This window comes from Stigmatopora nigra, chromosome 17 (genome assembly GCF_051989575.1).
Source record: "Stigmatopora nigra isolate UIUO_SnigA chromosome 17, RoL_Snig_1.1, whole genome shotgun sequence".
NCBI classification, from domain to species: domain Eukaryota; kingdom Metazoa; phylum Chordata; class Actinopteri; order Syngnathiformes; family Syngnathidae; genus Stigmatopora; species Stigmatopora nigra.
The window spans coordinates 8265530-8286733 of NC_135524.1; the positions used below are offsets into that span (position 1 = coordinate 8265530).

General features: G+C 37.9%; 1 protein-coding gene across 2 annotated transcripts; it reads right to left on the reverse strand.

Moving 5' to 3' along the window:
- Window positions 1-140: 140 nt before the first annotated feature.
- Window positions 141-21110, reverse strand: csgalnact1a (chondroitin sulfate N-acetylgalactosaminyltransferase 1a). Of its 2 annotated transcripts, XM_077736654.1 has the most exons (9): window positions 20982-21098; window positions 19189-19271; window positions 14072-15181; window positions 10419-10635; window positions 8047-8148; window positions 4487-4665; window positions 3317-3411; window positions 3122-3203; window positions 141-1531 (listed from the first exon to the last, which is right to left on the reverse strand). In XM_077736654.1, exons 3-9 carry the CDS (start codon window positions 14802-14804, stop codon window positions 1251-1253), a joined length of 1689 nt encoding a protein of 562 aa, XP_077592780.1. In that variant the 5' UTR covers window positions 14805-15181; window positions 19189-19271; window positions 20982-21098; the 3' UTR covers window positions 141-1250. The 2 variants fall into 2 exon arrangements, with proteins under 2 accessions (XP_077592780.1, XP_077592779.1); XM_077736653.1 differs by lacking the exon at window positions 19189-19271 and having other exon boundaries at window positions 20982-21110.
- Between the last annotated feature and the right edge of the window lie 94 nt (window positions 21111-21204).

The window sequence follows — 21204 nt, forward strand, 5'->3', positions numbered from 1 at the left end:
TTGAGTGGAAACATAAGTATAATCTCAGTGTTTATTTTTACGCTTGTTAACTTAGTAGGTGTTTTAACACAAGTATATTAAGTGTCTGTCTCAACGTAAGTGATAAGAAGGGTAAATGGTCGTTCTTATGACGATTCTGTTTGTCATTGAACTCAACAGGAATTGAAGTTAGCTCTCCGCCAGGTTGTTGGGTCGGTTGCGCCACCTTGTGCCTGGAAGGTAATATTACATTGTTACTAGAAAGAGGAGACTTGTGACTTCATGAAACCTTGGTAGTCTAAAACCGAGACGGGGGATGAATGTCTCACGAAATGTTGTAACAAAAATTGCGCCTTTTATTCTGATGGTTGAAATTAAGAATCAAGACAGGTGCAGGTTTACCTCAGATAAAAAGTTTCTATTCCATTGAATTTCTTCAGTCAAGAGGTGAGTTTTGGGGAAATCATGTTAAATTTATGTTATAACAAATGTTTTTAAATATCCGTATATCAGTCAAGAGTTAATGAGGCCCTCTTGGTTTTTCCATATGACAAAGTTAAAAAAAATAGTCCTTATTTTACAATGAAAAGTCTTTAAAGTTACAATTTAAAATATGTAATGAAAAAAACTTTGATTTGATATGAAAACATTGTACTTTTAGGAGAACAACATGGAGTTGTAAGAATAAAAAATGTATTAAAAATGCTGTTAATGCTTCTATAATAATAATAATTTTGTTTTCATGATCACGAACATTTTAAATCTGAAGCATAACAATTGTTCCCATATTTTGGTCAAGCACTGCAATTTCAGCTTGATTGTTTTTGCCCAGAAAATCTGCCGTAAATGTAAAGTACAAGTGCATGAAAGAAGGTAAAAGTACGTGTCAAATATCGCAAATATAAAATGTTGTCGGCCACATTAGGACATATTTGCCGCTTCATACATCATCAGTGTCACAGCCTGATTGTCTCCCCAAAAAAGAACTCATGAAAATTCACATTAAATCGGAATAAAAAGACTTTTTTGACCCCATCAAGCCTTAACCTTAACTTATATAAGTTATTAAAAAAGGCTGAAGTACATAACATATGGTCAATATATGATTATATACTGTATATAAACCAACAAAAAAATGTATATTAAACAAATGTTTTAATAAAATGAAAGGTCAGTTCAAAGCAGTCCTTCATTTGATTCCTCTTCATTCATAATGAATGTCGTCATATCACGTCAATGTGCCGATGTAGGCCTTCACGTCTATTGGGCTCTCATAGTTTTTGTTGCGTATTCTGTTTCCGGAGATGTGCGTCAATGTCTTTTTGGAAGAAGAGCAAGCCAAGCTGTTGGTGTGACGCTTCATTCATAATCTTGGACCGCATGCACATGCTGTACTGCTTGGAGGTGAAATTGTCAGCGCAGTGCTTCTCGTGCCATAAATGAAAGAGGTTGCGGGACGGAGCCCGCACCACCAGGAGCTCGCTACGCAGGTACTTTTGATACAGGTACACGTCCTCGCTGCCCCAGCCCTTGATGTTGATGTCAAACCCTCCTGTATTGGAAACATCCATTTGTTCAAGTTATCATCTCATTTTCTAAACTGCTTTATCTTCATTAGGGATGCAAGGGGGGCTGGAGCCTATCCCAGCTGACTCTGGGCCAGAGGCGGGGGACACCCTGAATCGGTGGCCAGCCAATCACAGGGCACAAGGAGACAAAGGACAACATTTCACACTCACACCCATGCCTAGGTCCAATTTAGAGTATCCAATCAGCCTACCATGCATGTTTTTCGAATGGGGGGGGGGGGGCAGAGTCCCCGGAGGAAACCCATGCTGCAAGCCCGGGGAGAACATGCTAACTCCACACAGGTGGACCGATCTGGATTTGAACCCCGGATTCCAGGTCTGTGAGGCCGACAAGCTAACCACTCGCACCACCTTGCGTCCGAGTTAATAATTTAAACCACCATATTTTTCAGTCTATAAGTTGCATCAGCGGATAAGTCAAACAGCCCAAAAAAGGCACAGTTAAAGGGTGGAAAAAACATTTACCGTCTTTATTCTAGTCTAACGTTTTCTACCAAAAACTGAAGCAAAGTTTGGGTGCGCATTATACATGAATCACGGTGAAACACTGCTCTCGCCCGGTGAAAAAGTCCCCTCGGCAGCCATTATAATGGCACATGTACAACTTGTCTTTGTCCGCTAGATGGGGCGCGAGAGCCTGTTCTTTTGGCCGGTGCTCACACTCTAAAAAAATAACTCAAGAAGAATGGAATCAATTGTTTGGTGAGTCTGATTATGATGAATCAGACATTGGCTAGCCACCAATTCAGGGTGTCCCTCACCTCTGGCCAGAAGTCAGCTGGGATAAGCTCCAGCACCCCCTCCGACCAAGGCGAGGATAAAGAGGTTCGGTGGTGTGATGGACACATCGACTCATCATGTCAATTCAGGATAACATGCCCCGCTTGACCATCACTGGCTGCAGATGATCACGTGACATTGCTTGGCCAATCAGTGCTGCGAGGAATTTATATATCTTGAATTTTAAAAAAAAGTTTAAAAGTAGGGTTTGGTGAATGCGCATATGAACCACTGCTTTAATTCTGTCAGACACCACACAAGAAGAAAAATTACTACATTAATTTATCAGCTGTCGATGGTGGCTGGCAGTGATCGATCACTAACGACCCTTCATATCAAAATAGATTAGACTTCCATAACTAACAATGGCAGTAAATGAGTAATGTTATTTTTTTCAGAGCTCGCATTTTCCAAGTTTGCGTTAAAAATCAGGAATGAATGCTATGTGCGCGTGGTCACGAAATTCATGAAATGGTATTCTGGAAAAAATCTAGCAAAAGCAAAGCACTTGGAATTCAGTGATTTGTGTTTACACTTTGGTTTATTTTTATATAATCCTGATCTACATAACACAAGATCAATTAATTGAGCATTATTTTTAATTAAATTATTAAACGTGACGGGGTGCTCGTGTAATTCCTCCCCGGATCCCCATCATTCATTCATATAATGACAAGTGTCATGTTATCATTATGTTACTGTCTTAAAAGGAATTTGAACAACGTGTAAGCCATTTTTTAATTGATTTTGGAAAAGCCAGACGTGATCGTTACCTATGTTGATGAAGTCTGAGCGGAACTGGCAGGTCATACCAAATCCAAAATCTCTCCAGAAGCCCGTCTTCTTATTTATCACCTGAAAAAAAAAAATAGAATTAAATTACAAAGACCACCTGGACAAAAATAAGACTTTTTATTTATTTTTTATTTAATTCTATTTTTTTTTAAATTTCTCAGGCTATATTTTACCAGCTGTTGGTCCAATGGCGGGATGTGCTCATGACCACCGTAGATAAGTTTTGGGTTGTACTGGCTGAACAACACTGGGTAAAATACTTTTTTCCCTGGAATCGAAAGAAAGATAGAGCAGGACAAAAAGAAGACATTTTACAATTATATGTCAGGTTGCTCCTGCAATCTACTTCCAAGTTCCAGTCGACTGATTAACAATTCACTTACAGTTGTTCTTATCATTAAAAAAGATTAATTCAGCCCAGAAGTGGTTTACTAACAGGGATCGTTCATAAATTGACACATTTTGAATGTAATTCGTTTCACAGTCTTCTATCTATATATATACTACTATATAAACCCTTTAAAAAGGATCAGTGAACTAAGTTTGTCGGAAAGAAGTGAGAAAGAAAGAGAAAAAAAAAGATACGAAAATCATACAGTAAGCCGATAAAATGAATAGCAAACATGCAAAATAATTGGCTGAATGTTAAGACCAACCGTATGTATACATGTACATCTTTGTGTGTATATATATATATATATATATATATATATATATATATATATATATATATATATATATATATATATATATATATATATATATATATATATATATATATATATATATATATATATATATATATATATATATATATATATATATATATATATATATATATATATATATATATATATATATATATATATATATATATATATATATATATATATATATATATATATATATATATATATATATATATATATATATATATATATATATATATATATATATATATATATATATATATATATATATATATATATATATATATATATATATATATATACATATATACATATATATATGTATATATGTATGTATGTATGTATGTATGTATATATATATATATATATATATATATATATATATATATATATATATATATATATATATATATATATATATATATATATATATATATATATATATATATATATATATATATATATATATATATACATACATACATACATATATACATATATATAAAACGTTGATTTGACATATGATCTTCCTCATGAAAAAAAAAATGTCTAATCGTATATATCCATGTGGAACTACACTAGGCTTGTACTTTTGGCTGTTTTATTGGCCATGCGCAAAAATATAGAATTTACCTGACAGTGCGTTGAGACGGCAAGTTGTGAGGAAGTCGGATGTTAAGTAGACGTCAACGTCGCAGAAGAAGAGCAAGACGTTGCCGCCCTTCCACGCTCGCACCCCGACATCCAAACCCCTACCTCTGGAAAATTCCTCATCCAGCTGTAGGAGAGTGTAGTTTTTGAAGTTGACCTCCCTGCAGGATGAGATGGGAAGCGAGTGGGCGTTTAGTTCTGATGGAAACATCAGCTTCTGTATTTAAAACACACATAGTGGTTTCTGTTTCTGAAAAGGAGCACAGCTCAATAAAGATATGAGTGGAAAACCTGATCTTGCTTTGGCATTTGCCAAAAGCATTGAAACTTGAGGACCTAACGTTTGTTTTGGTGTTTTAAATGTGAGATATGTATAGTTTGTCTTGTAACTTCAGATACACGCTAGCCACCGTCCGTACAAGTCCCCGATCTTATCATGTGATTGGAATTTGGTCCCGATAATGTCATTTGTAAAAGATCTGAATTGGGGGTGGGAGAGAACAGATAAAATGTATTATATTTTTAAGTATCAACTCATTGGCGGCCATATATAGTGGTACCTCGAGATACGAGCTCAATTCGTTCCGGGACTAAACTCGAATGTGACTTTTGCATGGCACCGCGCTCGTAACATAACATAAACAAATTTATATGAACTTGGATTATGATGCAGACACACTAAAAATAAATTTAATCTAACTTTACACTAAATTTAATTCTAATTTTGTTTTTGTACCTTTCTTCTTGACTCTATTTGCACCCTGACTTTCACACAATATGAAAACGCACGACCACTTGCCAACGAGAAGTAATATAAACGCCATTCGCACTGTAACGGGAAAAACACTATAAAAATGGAACGCTCCGCCCAGTGCTCGTAGATGAGGGAGTTGCGACCAGAAAGACAGGCACATGATGTTCTTATGAGCAACCTCTCGCATCCGCTGTATTCTTGTATATCAAAATTCCTTTCATATTTCGAAATAAATATGCCTGAATTTTTACTCGTATCTCAATTGCTCGTATGTTGGGGCACTTGTATGTCAAGGTACCACTGTACAGTCATACATTGAGATACAAGGTGAATGCATTTCGGGGCCGAGCTCATATGTCGAATTACTCGCAATTTAAATCAATGTTTCCAATAGAAATTAAGTAAATACAAATTAATTTTTTCTACCCTCTGAAAAAGCCCTTTATTCTGCAATAACTAATGCAAAAAAAACACGGGAAAAAATGCACCCAAAATTCCTCGTATGTCGGGCCACTCGTACGTCGAGGTAGGACTGTATCTACCATCCATTTTGACTTTGAGTCAAATGGCAATGAAACATGATCACTTTATGCCATCCTCCCCAGTTAAAATAAACTTAATGTCTGCATTCAAACACAGTCAAGGAGCCAAGCACTACAAGCAACAAAATAATTACACATCAAGATTGTGAATTTAGTCAAATCAGGTGATTCAAACTCAGGTGAAAAACATTTGATTGGGACAACTCTAGTCTGGATGAAATATGGTATTTCAACAGACTGTTTGATTTTTGAGTGTCGGCGCTGGGTCAAAATCAAAAAAAGCTCCCCACAGCTGAGCTTTGAGCAGTCGGCATCTTTTTTTCCTGAATCTCAAACACGGCGGCGAAATAACTTGAGAATGCGTAAACAGCTGCGACAGCTGCGATGTATCCTTGAGGCAGAATAATTGATGTGCTGAGTGACAAATGCTCAGATTACATGTGAGGATAAAGAGATGGACTCCCCACCGTTGTCAGCGATCTGGCGAACAAGCAGGGACGTGTTCAAGAATAATGATGTCATGACGACACAAGATGTTATCGGAGCCCTAAATCTTCAAACCCTTGCTATCTTTGTTTTTTTTCTTAGGAAAATTTGACAGCATTGGTGTACAAACAATGCCCCATGGCCCAGTTTTATTGAACTGTAGGTAATGATGAAAATGCAGTGGTACCTCTACTTACAAATGTCTAAACATACGAAATATTCAGGTTATGAAAAGCCTCAATGGGAAAATCTTCTTTTGAGATACACAATAAATATACTAAATAGGAAATCTAAAAAATCCAAACATCCTTGCATCTTGTATTTTATTTTGAAGTTGGGGAGTGGAGAGTTCCTAATACGTGTGTCTTCTACCCTAACAGGATTTAAAAAAAAAAAAAACAATGTTTCCTGAAGTGTCTTAGTGTATTTGACGCAATTTATTCTTGGCTTTTTATTATGAGCCCAAAAAAAATCGGCCTGTTATCAAATTGTCATTTTAGAAAGACAATTTTAAGTTATTAAGTTGTGTTGCTACTGTATGAAAGATTTCCAATAGAAAATATATTCATGTCTTATTCATTTTGATGGCTTAACAACTAATTTTCTTAACTTTTATTTCTTCGTTATTTTTGTTTCGCTAAAATTGATATACATTTATCATTTTTAAAGTGTTTTGGGGGTAGTATTTGGGACCTTGGAACAGTGGTAACAAATTACCCCATTGTGTAATGTAATTTAAAATGCGTCTTTACTTATAAAAAATCCATGTTAAGAAATCCCTTCTGGAGTAAATTAATTTCGTAAGCAGAGGCACCCCTCTGTGATTGAATATGGCCCACAAAAACATTTTAAATTTGTTTACTTTCAGTTACATTTTTCAGCTTTAGCACTAGATTAGAGTAAGTCACCTAAACGGTGCATAAATAATTAAATAATTTCCAATCAAACTGTAGAATTTCAGTATTTTGTCTAATGTTTTATTCTTTCTATCATTTTCTAAACCGCTTTATCCTCACAAAGGTCGTGGGGGGTCCTGGAGCCTATCCGAGCTGATGTTTAAGCACCCTGAATTGGTGGCCAGCCAATCGCAAGGCAAGAGGAGACAAGACAACCATTCATGCTCACACTCATACCTAGGGGCAATTTTGAGTGTCCAATCTGCCTACCGTGCATGTTTTTTGGATTTGTGGGAGGAAACCGGAGTTTCTGGAGAAAACGCACACAGTCCCGGGAGAACATGCCCACTCCAAAAAGATGGCCTAACCTGGATTCGAACCCGGGACCCCAGAACTGTGAGACCGACACATTAACCACTCATCCGCAGGGTTTTGTATTTGCCCATTATATTTGCATAGATAAAATCTCTTAAAAATATTCCAAATAAATTATAAATTAAATGTATATGTCAGAGTGGAGGTGGGGCAAATAGAGACGACCCGGGAGAAGAAAAGTATCAAAATTTAAAACAAAGTTAGAATTAAATTTAGTGTAAGGTTAAATTAAATTAATTTTTGAGTGTGTATGCATCGTAATCCAAGTTAATTTAAATGCGTTTATGTTATGTTATGAGCGCGTTGCTGTGCAAAAAATCTCTTTTTAGTTTTAAAATTAATCTGCATTAATTCATTTCTTCTTACAAGTCTTTAACCTATCATAATTCCTTTCGTCCACAGGTCTCGTGATGCATCTCAGTCGAAGTGAATCGTTCTAGTGACCAAATCCAATTGATTCAGACACAGAGAGAGAGAGAGGACATTTACCTGAATGCGCTTTCCAGTATCTGTTGGACCTCACTTAGTTGATCCTTCCCAAAATAGACAACTGTGAGGTAGACACGGCCATCTTGGCGCACACACACTTCCCTGCAGGCAAAAACACAACTCAACATTGAAATCAATATTAGGATAAAAAGCATCTGCCCTAGAATATGTCCATCTTTTATATCACTCATCTTCACTCACTGTGCTGGGAAACACTAATAATAATCGGACATAGGCTTTGTCGTCATCATCAACAACAAAAGCCTAATTGTCATCATACTCAGAAACCTAATGCTTGTATTTGGCCACTTGCCAGCTTCCTATGTTTAACATATCCCCTTCCATTAATAGCGTCAGACATCTAATATATTTAAACTGGGCCCTCCCAGTTCAAATGGATTGTTCAGCTACCACTGTCAATGACGGCCAATATGCTACAGGACCAGAATACGTGTCTTTAGGCGGTTTTAAAGAAAGAACAGAGTTTTCTGCAGAAACTTAAGAGCCGTCTATAAAATTTAAACGGTCCTAAAAATGGATGGTAGACATCTTCCCAGTCGGCCTCTATTCAATGGTGTCTTTGTAAACATAACTATGAAAATACGCACATGTGATTGAGCTCATCAGAGCAGGAAAATGGTCATCAAATCCAACTCGATGAGCCTAAATACACTTAAAAGCATTTTGAAGAGTGACATGAATGATACGTTTGTTCAGGCTGTGACAGATGCCATTTTGTGAGCGTTTTGGTATAAATGGATTTTTTCTGTGCCGGCAGAAGAAAACAATTTTCTCATGCTTCAATGCAGAGTTTATCATTTCAAGTCTTTGCACTTAGTTGCTCATGAATACATTTCTGTGCACGCACACACACAGAAATGTTCAATATGGATGAGGCTGAAGTTGTTGGCTCAGCGCCTCTTTCCAGTAAGTAAATGCCACGATGTGCTGCTGTAGATCAACTTTTGTGCCCCCTCGGAGAGCATTAGAACAGACAGAAATGCTGCAACTAAGCAGGATCCAGTGGGGGGAAAACGTGATAAGCGATGGTACCAATAGCTATGAATCACACAAAGAGAGAATGAAATTGACTGTGGTGGATGTGGGTTTTAATTTCGTCTAATAACCAGGCAGAAACAAATATGCTAGCTCTATGATCATGAATGGTATGTCCCAGATATGTGGGCTAATACCGTCTCATTTGATTTTGGTGCTTTGCCGTGTCAATTTCTTTTTATTTGAAGTCTGTTACTTTTAAATTTGGCATATTTTGGGGTCACTTGTGAATTTCTGGAATTTCGGGGCCACTTGCTATTGATTTTTAAGGCATTTCCATGAGAAATAAGTGCTGATTTATGCCCTAATATCACTTACACCTACTGCTAATTATAATTTCTTATTGCTAACTACTGTACACTTTGTCAATTTTAGTGGCAGGCCTTTTCGAGAAAATAAATCCATATTAAATACGGTATTTTTATATCATTATAGTAAACTGTGTTAATGTTATATTACAGCCAACCACCATTGTCTTTTATATTAGTGGCCCTTGGAAGCCCAAATATAATTCTAAGGTGCTCCTTTTTAAGTTTGAGTACTAGTGCTGTATTCCATATGAATCACATCTAAATATTCAACAGCTTCTGAGAGACCTTGTAAAAACAATGTTCATTATAATACACCCTCCACACACTTTACACAAACGTTCCCACCCGCTAAAGTACTACAGCATGTTTTTTAAAACCCATAAAAAGGATGATGTGGTGGCACATTCACTGGGTTTCAGCAAAGGAAGCGTGACATCAACTCTTGCTCAGTGATGGTGTGAATATTTGTATTTTTGTGAGGACAATGTTTTATTTGATCAGAAACCAAAACAAATTGAAGTTAAATTAACAATAGTAAAATGAAGAACAACAGGCTAAATACAGTAATCCCTCGATTATCGTGGCTTCATTACATTACTTTTTTTCCCCCTGGGAGGATTTTTTTTAATAATATATATTTTTTGTAAGTCCATAAATTTGGGAAAGTCCACGATGAAACTCGCAAGCGGAAGCCACTCCCCTTTCCTCCGTTTGCCACTAGAACTCAGCACTGAAGTAAAAAAATATATGTAAAAAATAGGGGAGACCCAACTTCGCATTTTTTTGTTTATCGCGATCATGTCTGGTCTACATTAACCGCGATAATCGAGGGATTACTGTAAACATCTGTTAACCTAAAAGATTCTCAGATAGCTATAGCCTAAAAACCAACAACAACATAACATGCAGCCAAACTTGGAAAAATGTGTGACTTCTAGACCGGAAATTACGGTGGCTTTAATTTTGCACCCATCCCAAAATTTCTGTTGGCATTGGGGCACTCACCTGAAGTTGCGGATGAACTGCTTGAAGTTGTCGGTGCGTCGAGACAGCGGAAGCACGATGTTAATGAGTACGTCTGCCGTGTTCACGCGCTCACTTTTCACCTTCATGAGTGGACCGAAGGGTCGGAAGAAAACCAAGTGGCGAAATTCATGGACGGATTCCCCTCGGAAGGTCAGCTCGTACACTGTCCCCTTGTCCTTTTCGGTGCGCGTGATTCCTGCGTGCCAAAATGTAAAAAAAAAAGACTTAACTTGTGACTAACACTTCATGTGTTATTGTTATATTATTATTTCGGACCGGTATGATGTTTATATATCCATTTATTTCAGTGGGAAAATGGCTAGGGGTGAAATTGTACTGGTCACCACCACGATGTAATATACTACTTCATAAACATTTTTTTAGCAATGATTCTTGGCTCTTTGAGTGTTTGGTTATTTACCCGCAGGGATGTTGTGATAATCTTTGAACTTTAAAAAAAAATGCAAATATGTACACCAAATAAGAGTACAAAACTCCTCTCCCAACTCCCTAGTGAGCTTTAAGAAAAAAACTTAACTTTTGGGATGTGTAACCGATGTAAAACTAGAAGATTAAAATTCAGGTTGTACTCAGTTAGCAATCCAAACAAGCGCATGCATGCCATTAATTTTGGCAAACCGTGTGCCTGTAAAGCCCTTTCAAATTCTTTTGTGATGAGAGGCTACGGTAGTATATGACATGCCTTAACATGACTACTTCCAATATATCTAAAATGGTAGTAAGTATATCGCGATACTTTATATCCAAGAAGGTTATCAATATGTTCTCACCTAGAATACATAAATCATTTTAAAAAGGTGGCACTATTGAAAAAAAAGGACCCATCAGGTTGCTACTTAGATTTTCCATTACAATAGTGTCTGTGTTAACTCATTAACTGCTATTGAGAGCAAGTCATTTAGATTGGTAGGGGTTCATTCATTCTTAAATTTTTAACAGGTCACTTCCTCCTCAATTTAGGGCATTTACAGATCATTTTCAGTTGATTTTATTTGTCAATTCCAATATATATTGCCACAATTCCGGGTAATTTCTGATTCATATTCCAACAATCAGCAAGAATGACCCAGAAATGCCATAATATCAACAGAAAGTGACCCAGAAATGCCCTAAAATCAGCAAGAAGTGACTGAAAATCAGCAGGAAATGACCTGATGAGCAACAAAATGAGCTACTTGACTGCCATTGACACCCACTGACGTCGAATCCATGTGAAGTGGGAGGGATTCGTTCATTTGTCACCACTCTCCCAGTTCAAACAGATTTGATATTGAAGGGTTTTTTATTTTAAAATATGTCATCCTTGAACAGTGTGTCCTTGAACAATATCATGGACCTCTGCATTTTGGCTCACCAGTTGACCGTGCTAACTGGAAACTTTGTAGTAAAGCCCTGGGCAGAGAAATAGAAATGTACCATTTAATACCAGCTAGAACCGGTTTACCAAATTGGGGAAAATCCCATTCTTTGCACAAACAGTTTTGGTCCCGCCCTTCTGACATTATAAAAGGTAATGTAAATCTCTAGCCTGTGGGCAGTTTGTCATTGAAACAGCCTTTTGTGTGTACATCACTTCTCCCTTGAATATTTGGTAAATAAAAGCTTCAAAATGACTGTTCTTTGTCTCCAGCCTGCATTTGGACAACGAAAATTTTCACTAAACGAAATTAATCGAAGCCACGAAGGAATAAAGAGCTCTCTTCCTTATGATAAACTCAATTCATGAAAAGAACTTGCTTTTCTATCTATGAATTGTACTGTACAATATCGCAAAATGTTTTTCTGACTGCTGAATTGGTAAAAAGATCATCAACTGCCCCCTACCTACCCTGTCCATCATCTACAAATCCCAGTGCCTTAGAAGGGCAGAGAGCATCGTTAAAGACAATACACATCCCGGCTTCCACCACTTCAACCTGCTGCCCCCTGGAAGACGCTACCGAGCCATAACAGCCAAGACAAGCAGACCTAAGGATAGTTGGACAGTTTCTTCCTGGGAGTTGTCACCATACTCAAATGGAGTTCTGCACCTAAGACCTAATCAAGACTTTTCTGCCACTTTTGTCACTTTGTACCATTTAACCATGTTAACTACTTATAATTTTCACCACTTATTATTTATTTATTTATTTATTTATCTTTACTTTATATTGATTATCTATGTGTTTGTTTGTTGTTGAGTCCATAGACTCAGTGACTGGTGCACTCTCAACAACTTGGCGCTGAACATATCCAAACCGCAGAATTCATCCTGGACTTCAAGACGTAACAAGGCCGGTACGATTTGCTAATCTCACTTGGATTATTTATTAATTTACTTCTCATTATACTTGTATAATGACAATAAAAGCATTCAAATCACTTCAATTAAATCATAACGTGAGCCACCCAGAAGTTCCCAAGCGAATGGAAAACAACACCACATAAATCCTCTTGGCTCGAGATTTGCTTTCAATAAATTGTGGACTTCCTTACATACAATATTGACTCTGATATCCTTGGACTTCTTCATATACAATATCGACTCTGATGTCATTGTACTTCTTTGCATACAATATTGACTGATATCATCTCCAATTGCATAAACGTTTCATCCTTTAGGTTCCATTTATAGAGAAGAGGGAAAATGCCCGGTTTTACGGGCAAGATGAAGTGAGATGCTCCCTCTGTGAATAGGGAACAGCTGTGTTCATTTCCTGTAGTTGCGGTCAAATCAGGACATCTCTGTAGGATATTCTGACACACATACGCAAACAATATCAATGCATCCCATCATAGTTTTATATCGATCAGGATTGTGGACTTTTAAACATATTGTTCAATTAAATACATTGTTTTCCTTGTTTCAACAACAAAATGTGACTGAAATGTGTATACTATATCGCATAAAAACAAAGCCCTGCAAGCCCTTGATTTAAAATTCTACGATCCACAAAGTATCTGGTCCCAATACAAATTGAATTTAAGGATCTGATTGGACCAACGTGAACATTTCTGATCCAACAAAGGGGCTAAAGTCAGTTTCAACTTCCAGCTTTCACTCACCACAGTTTTGTATTAACTGGTGTGAAAGAACATAACATTTACATATCTTAAATGAGCAATCGCCTCGAAAGCAAATAAATGTGATCATTTGTAATGTAATAAGATTGTTGCTTTCCAACCGTAAGTAGTGGAACCACATTTCTATTATTGACTAAGCAGGCACTAATGCTATTGCTACTCTGTGTAGGTCATATTAGTTCCACTATATCAGGGATGGTGAACACACGGCTCTCGAGCCACGTGCGGCTCTCGTCCAATATGAATGCAGCTCTTTGCTTCTTATCATATTTTGTATATACTGTAGCTCTTTGCCTTGTTTCCTGTTTCTCTTATTTTTAATGTCTCTTAGAAATACTGTCATATTTATCAGGTTTCATTAAAACAAATCATGCATTACAATTAAAAAATAATTTGGCAGATTGGATTTTTTTCTTATGCTGTTGCTTCTGACACAAAGTGCGGCTCTTTGACTCTCACAATTGAACATTTTGGCCCTTTGTGTCTAACTTGTTCGCCACCCATCCACTATATGATGCAGAATCGGATGTGTTTACATGTGTTCTCACCTTCAACAAAGTCGGACGGCGAGTAGACTTTGCCGCTATTGCCACCAGGTTGCCCGGGCGACGTGTTGAGGTTCCGCAGGGCGGTCTCCAGCACCTCGCTTAGCTCCTCACGCTTATCTGTTCTCACAGGGTTCCGTGACAGTCCCATCTCCAACTGATAGACTTTCTGCAGGGTGAAGCTCTCAAATGGTACCACCGCATATTCGCTATGTATCCTTGTTCCGGTCGTTATCTCTGCTTTGGAGATCTGGCTCCCCAAGAAATTCTGAAGGCTGGCCTGCTGGCTTTTGGCTGCGGGGGTATCTCCGAGGTCGCCAGCTGGTAATCCCTGCCCGTCCGCCCCCACGGCAGCCTTCTTCAGGCTGTCTTGGACACCTTTCAGCTGCTGGCTGCGTTCCTGCAACGCCTCCTTGAGCTGAGCAATCTGTTTCTTCAGTGAGGAGATGTGCAGGCGGTGTTTCTCTTCGAGCTCTTGCAGCAGTGTCTGGTAGGAATGAATCCTTGGGGGCGCTTTGCTTTGGTGAGCTCGCCCGGTTCCAGATATGGGCGCCTCCACCCCAAGGCTCATCTCACCCATTCTGAGTTGGTAGACACCGGCGCGAGGCTCCATGGGAGGGGGACTGCAGGTCATCAAGTAGACAAGCAACAAGGAGCAGCATAGTAAAACGAGCACAGAGCCCACACGGGCCAACCAACCCAAAAGCCTACGCCGCAACATGTCTGCGACTCTCATCAAAATCACCTCAAGGATTCAAACAGCTTCAGGAGATCACGTTACATCACACACAACGATAAGAGTCCATTTGTGAGTTAGTTCCATGGCTGTGCCACTTATCAGTGTGACGTCACTTCATGGCGCCGCCGCTTCACATCGGCTTCGGTCCCCGGCAAAGTCAATAAACCAGGGTGAAATGCTCGTGAGAAAGCACTTTTTTTACTACTCTTTGGCTCCACTTAGCGCCACGGTCTACTGGAAGAACCAGACGCTGTTACATCATCCATCACGCATAGGTGACTCATGTTCACAGACTTCCACGGAGATGATTCAGGAAACGTCTGGTGATCCCTGGGATAGTAAAGTTGCCTCGGTCAACCGATGCTCTCTTGACGCTGTTGGAGTAGAGAAAACCGGACGGTCAGTTTGTTGGACTCTCATTTTAAAAATTTTTTTAAAAAATTGGAAGACATTTAACACACAAATCCTGGTCCAATGGAATATTAGATTAGATAACTTTATTCATCCCATATTCGGGAAATTTAACTGTCAGTCGCAAGAGGGTGAGAATACAGACACAGAACATTTTAGACATAAATAAATAGCTAATAAATAAGTTAATAAATACATAAATATATAAATAAATAAGCTCTTTGCTGAACCATATATATATATATATATATATATATATATATATATATATATATATATATATATATATATATATATATATATATATATATATATATATATATAGATATATATATATCATAATCAAAACAGGGGTCTCAAACCTATACTCTCTCTACTCTTTGTTCCAACCTATCCAGTGCTGACAATTTAACCAATGAGGTGTCTTGTAAAATAAATAGCACCTTAACGCAATCAACTGATTACACTTGCAAAGGGTGTCTTCTTGTTCCTTGAACCTGCACCCAGTGTTGCGTTTTGAGGACCGGTTTAAGACCCTTGAATTAAACGAAATGAGGTGGGATGCATTTTCCCGAGTACAGATTTAGACAGATTCATGAACGATAATGTAGAAGCCCAGGTCAGATAGACTAAATTTATATTTTTGCACCTATATATTTCCGTACATAATTGAGCAGTTTACCTGAATCAAACCAGTGATTGGACTCGACTATTTTTAAAAGGTCCAAAACCAAAAAGGTAAATATTGTGGAATCATCATGTGATCACACACCAATATAGACATGAATTAAAGATAGGTAAACGTCTTAAGTGAGAATATATGTTTTGGTTATGGTTGAAGGGGAAGGGGATGGTAGTGAGCTTGATTGACAGGTTGTTTGAGTTACTGTACATATCTTTAAATGTATCTCTGTGTGACAAACTCAGCCTCTCCGAGTTCGACACACAGTCGAGTCTTTGACATTGCTGCCCAGTGAAAGGATTAGTCTATGGGGGGAGTGAATACTAGACTGTGCTCCGTCAACCTGGGAGGATGTTTGAGGAACAAGCAGGGGGCTGAAAAGTGTCAGTTCGCTTGTCAGATATGATGTATCATTTTTGAAAATACAAGCTTTTTGAATGCAGAGCTGTAATGGAATTGTCCTTTTAAAAAAAATGGGAATATTTTAATGAAGTCACTGCTTTGACCAAAGTCACTGGGCGCAAAATTATATTATTTGGTAGAGATCTTGTTGACGGATTGTCAAGGATTGTTTTTAATTTCGTCTATAATTTTGGGTTTTTAATAAAACAAAATGAAAGGTAAACATGGAAATATTAAGTATAAATATATATAAATATTGCAGGGGGTGCTGAAGCCTTTCCCAGTCAACTATAGGCACCCTGAACTGGATTCACACTCACACTCATACCTAGGGGCAATTTAGTGTCTTCAATTAGCTTAGCATGTGTCTTTTGGGGATGTGAGAGGAAACCAGAGTACCCGGATAAAACACACGCATGCAGAGAGAGAACATGCAAACTCCACACAGGGAGTTTGCAACCCACGTGGTAATAAACCCGATTGCAGGCCTGTTAGGCCAACACGCTAACCACACATCCACAGGGCCATCTAACATCTCATCTCATTTTCTGAACCGCTTTATCCTCACTAGGGTCACGGGGGGTGCTGGAGGCTATCCCAGCTGAGGCGGGGGACACCGTGAATTGGTGGCCAGCCAATCACAGGGCACAAGGAGGCAAACAACCATTCACACTCATACCTACGGGCAATTTGAAGTGTCCAATCAGCCTACTATGCATGTTTTTGGAATGTGGGAGTAGACTAGAGTACCTGGACAAAATCCACACAGGCTCGGAGAGAACATGCAAACTCCACACAGGTGGACCGACCTGGATTTGAACCCAGGTCTCCCAGCGTGAGGCTGACGCTTTAAAAATATCAAGGAAAAAATTTGGAAATATGACTTTCTTGAGCCATCATCCCCGGAAAATTATGAACCATTGGGTTACCTCAAAAAGGCAAAAAAAAATGTTTTAATAAAATACAAGCGCAACCTGTACATATGTAGCAGATGAACATAAATCCACGGCCTTCCAGCGGGATGCCATAAATCCACATGTAAATAGAGTCGGGAGCTTGTTTACAAGCAGACAAACAAGCCATTTTCCGCACACGCAGGTAAAAGTGAGCATTAAAACGGTTTCTCTGGTGCAATCTTTCATTCTCTGCAAGCAATAAATCAAGATGATTTTGTGCAAGTCAGAAGAACTTCCAAAAGGGCTCCCTCTCCTCAAATGCTGCAATTTCCTGCCTTCATTTAGTGAGGACTTGACAGTCACACTCTTGCAACAGAATTCACATGCGGCCCACACATTCATGCGCCTTTAAATGTCGGAGGCCTTCCTGCAAATGCAAGATGTGTAGATTTTTCCTAAGTGACGCCTTGCCGCCAATGTCTACTTCCAAAAACTATCACTCCCACGTTCATATCTATGATCACACAAATAGCTCACAATGTTTTCCATTGATGGTCTACAGCACTTTTTATTGTTACAGTCGAGGTTGAGATCCCTGTGGGCAAGATAGGCGGGGAAAATAATCATAATTCCTAATCCATCCATAATTCCTGATCTATAGTTCCCTCAAAATATGAATTTGTTCTAAAACAACACTGGGCCTTGGTATAAAGTGATGAAGAGTATGACAGAGGAAGTCGAGGAAGGTTCTCTTTGTTGTTACGCGTTGTCCCCTCAGGTGCGCTATCCTCATTAGGGCCCCACTTATGCCGGGAACCTTCCCGTCGAATGACAAGCCATCTGGATGAAAGCCCTTAAGTACACACGCACACTAGTACACACACGCTGTAATGCACACCAAGGACGTAGGCAAGATCCTAATGCCATACTGTTAGATTACTGCCATGCATAATGAAAATTATGAACTGTGTGTTACACAAGGACAAGAATGTATTGTACGTGAATGTATTGTTTTTTGCGTGCAATAATTTATGTTAATATATTCGATATGAGATAACTTTCACCTGACAAGAATTGTCAATGGCAATCAAAAGGTAAATACACTCAAATTGACCAAACGCTGCCATCCCTCCAAGTCAAAATAGATTGAACATCTCTCAAAAGTAACTGGTAGCCAATTATTTATAACTTAACCAATACTTAAAATTTAAAAAATGCATTCTAATAAACCAATCGTTTTCACTTAATCCCCATTTTGGAAAAATTATGTGATTGGGCTTGCTTTCTGATCTCTATGTTTGCATCTTATAGTTTGGTTTATTTGTGTCTTAAATTACAACGTGTCACATCAAAGACTGAAATCAAACAATTAAATCTTGATTAACTGCAATGTTTCTTTAAATTTATAAAACGTGCACCTATTTGGCTGACTATTAAAATGATTGAAGATAATCAACGTTTTATTCACCGAAAAAACAAGAATTCACAATTTTATTCACAGGATTAAGGGTAATTATTTAACCTCCTTTGACCTGGTGTCCACATGTGTGGACGTCACATTTTTGGTAGTCAAAGACTGCAATGTTAAATTTTGTACTACCAGTGCATGTTGACCACTTATGATGCGGACATAATTTTTCTCAAACTATATCATGTAAAAAAAAAAAGGATTAGTTGTTTTTATGAATAACAATAAAAATGCATGCCTTGCAAGAGTTTGGGTGTTCGGAGATTAAATAACTAGATTTTATTCTATCACGGAATATCCAAGAAATGCAGACGCAGATTTACAGTGCAAAGAGACACAAATACACACAAAACGGACACATTGACTGAACACACAAAGAAATACAAATTAACACACAGTAAAAGACCCCTCCACACACACACACACACACACACACACACACACACACACACACACACACACACACACACACACACACACACAGACATACACACACAGACATACACACACATGCATATATACCAGAGTAAAAATGTCCACACAATAAGCGTTGGGATTTCTGTTGTGCCACACAAGATGTTGTCAGCAAGCGGGTTCCTGGCTTCCTGAAAGAGTTGCATTATTTGGCAGCTATATTGCACCAGATAAAATGTGAATGTGCTTTCGCGGAAAAAGACTGAAATAAAATTATTAAATAAAAAAAAAAGTAAAAATTGAAGAGTTTTTTTTCCACTTAAAATGTCTCAAAACATTTAGATTTCAAAATTTGAAAAAACAAATAAAATAAAACCGAGAATGCTTACTTTTCCCTTTCATTTTGAATGTAAATAAATAAAGATTAAAAGATAAATATAAATAGAGTTTTTCCCCTTTTTATGAAAAAAAATGAAAAGAGGATTTGTAAAAGTTTTAATTTCTGTAAATGATCAATAGACAAATAATTTTATGATTAGATTCTTGCCAGGCCCCAGTTTTAAATTGTATTGGACATCAATCACATTGCATTAATTGTTATATAAATTCATACAATCAAGAGGTATATTTTAAAAAAATATATGTATGTTATTTACTATATAGTAATATTTACACAAGTAAAGCAAACCTAATTTGTTCACAGCAAATTTTAATAGAACTCTTCTACAGCATTAATGTTAGTTGGCTTTGTTCAAATTGGATTTTAAAAATACTACATTTGAGGGCGCTATATTCTCTTCATAACACATTTCCGAGGTAAATAAAAATGTGATTAGGAAATCCCTATTTGTGATGTTTGTGCTCCATATTTTTGGACAAAACAAATCTAGTTAGAAATGTATAACCAAAATAAGCCTTCATTATAAACCAACTCATTTGACATAAATCTAGGAAATGCAACACACAATCTCATAAATCCCTGCACTGACATAAATCTTAAATGGGGCAATTTTATCATGCCAGAGTGAAAATATGTCATGGTGCATCATGTCATTTGTCGCACTTAATCAGTGGTGCGTTTAGCCTTTGTCTGCCTCTTATTGAAAGTCAAGGGAGCTCAAAACAACCTCAAGTCCCATATTCTCCACTTTTCAAATATGAGAACAGCCGGTTTCAAATGCCTCATTGTTAGTGAGTGAATGTGCTAAGCAGGATTAGAACCATATTCCTTGTTAAAAAAAATACCTCACCATGCTGCATGTGAAGAATGGGACAAAACAGTGATGGCAATGGGAAAGAGGAACAATAGAGATGTTTCATCTCATCTTATTTTCTGAACTGCATTATCCTCACTTGGGTCGCGGGGGGTGCTGGAGCCTATCCCACCTGACGTCGAGCCAGAGGCTGGGGACACCCTGAATTGGTGGCCAGCCAATCGGAGGGGACAGGGAGACAAACACCCATTCATGCTTATACTCAGATTTAGGGGCAGTTTAGAGTATCCCATCAACCTACCATGCATGTCTTTGGAATGTGGGAGAAAACCAGAGTACCCGGAAAAAAACCCACGCAGGCCTGGGGAGAACATGCAAACTCCACACAGGTGGACCGATCTGGATTTGTACCCATAACCCTCCACTGTGAGGCCAATGGACATGTGTATGGTTTCATTTTTATTATAATATGATTAATATAATAATTCTAAAAATAAAATATATCTCTGGTTAACTTTATTTTATAAATGTTGATTAAAATTTGCATTAGGGGAATAATAAACTAGTGTTAAAATCAACACACAATTGCAATGGTGCCCATTAAAGTTGTGCCTGTTGTGATTATAAAAGGGTCCAAAGTATATTCTTACTGCAAGTTTAAATGGGGTAGTTATCTTCCGGACTTACCTTTCGCCCAGACGTTGATTGGTCCACTTTGGACCGGGCGGAGGTACTTCTAATCAGGGTGCTGAGCTCCGGTCTTGCAGCCTCTCCGCCGGTCCTGAACGCACACGAGCCACAGCCGGTAGAGCGAAAGTAAACAAGCATTTGGAAGGCCCCGCCTTCTCCAATCAAAACGTCAGACACCGGAAAAACGTGAAAGTCACTTTCAAAGTTAAAGACTTCCAGG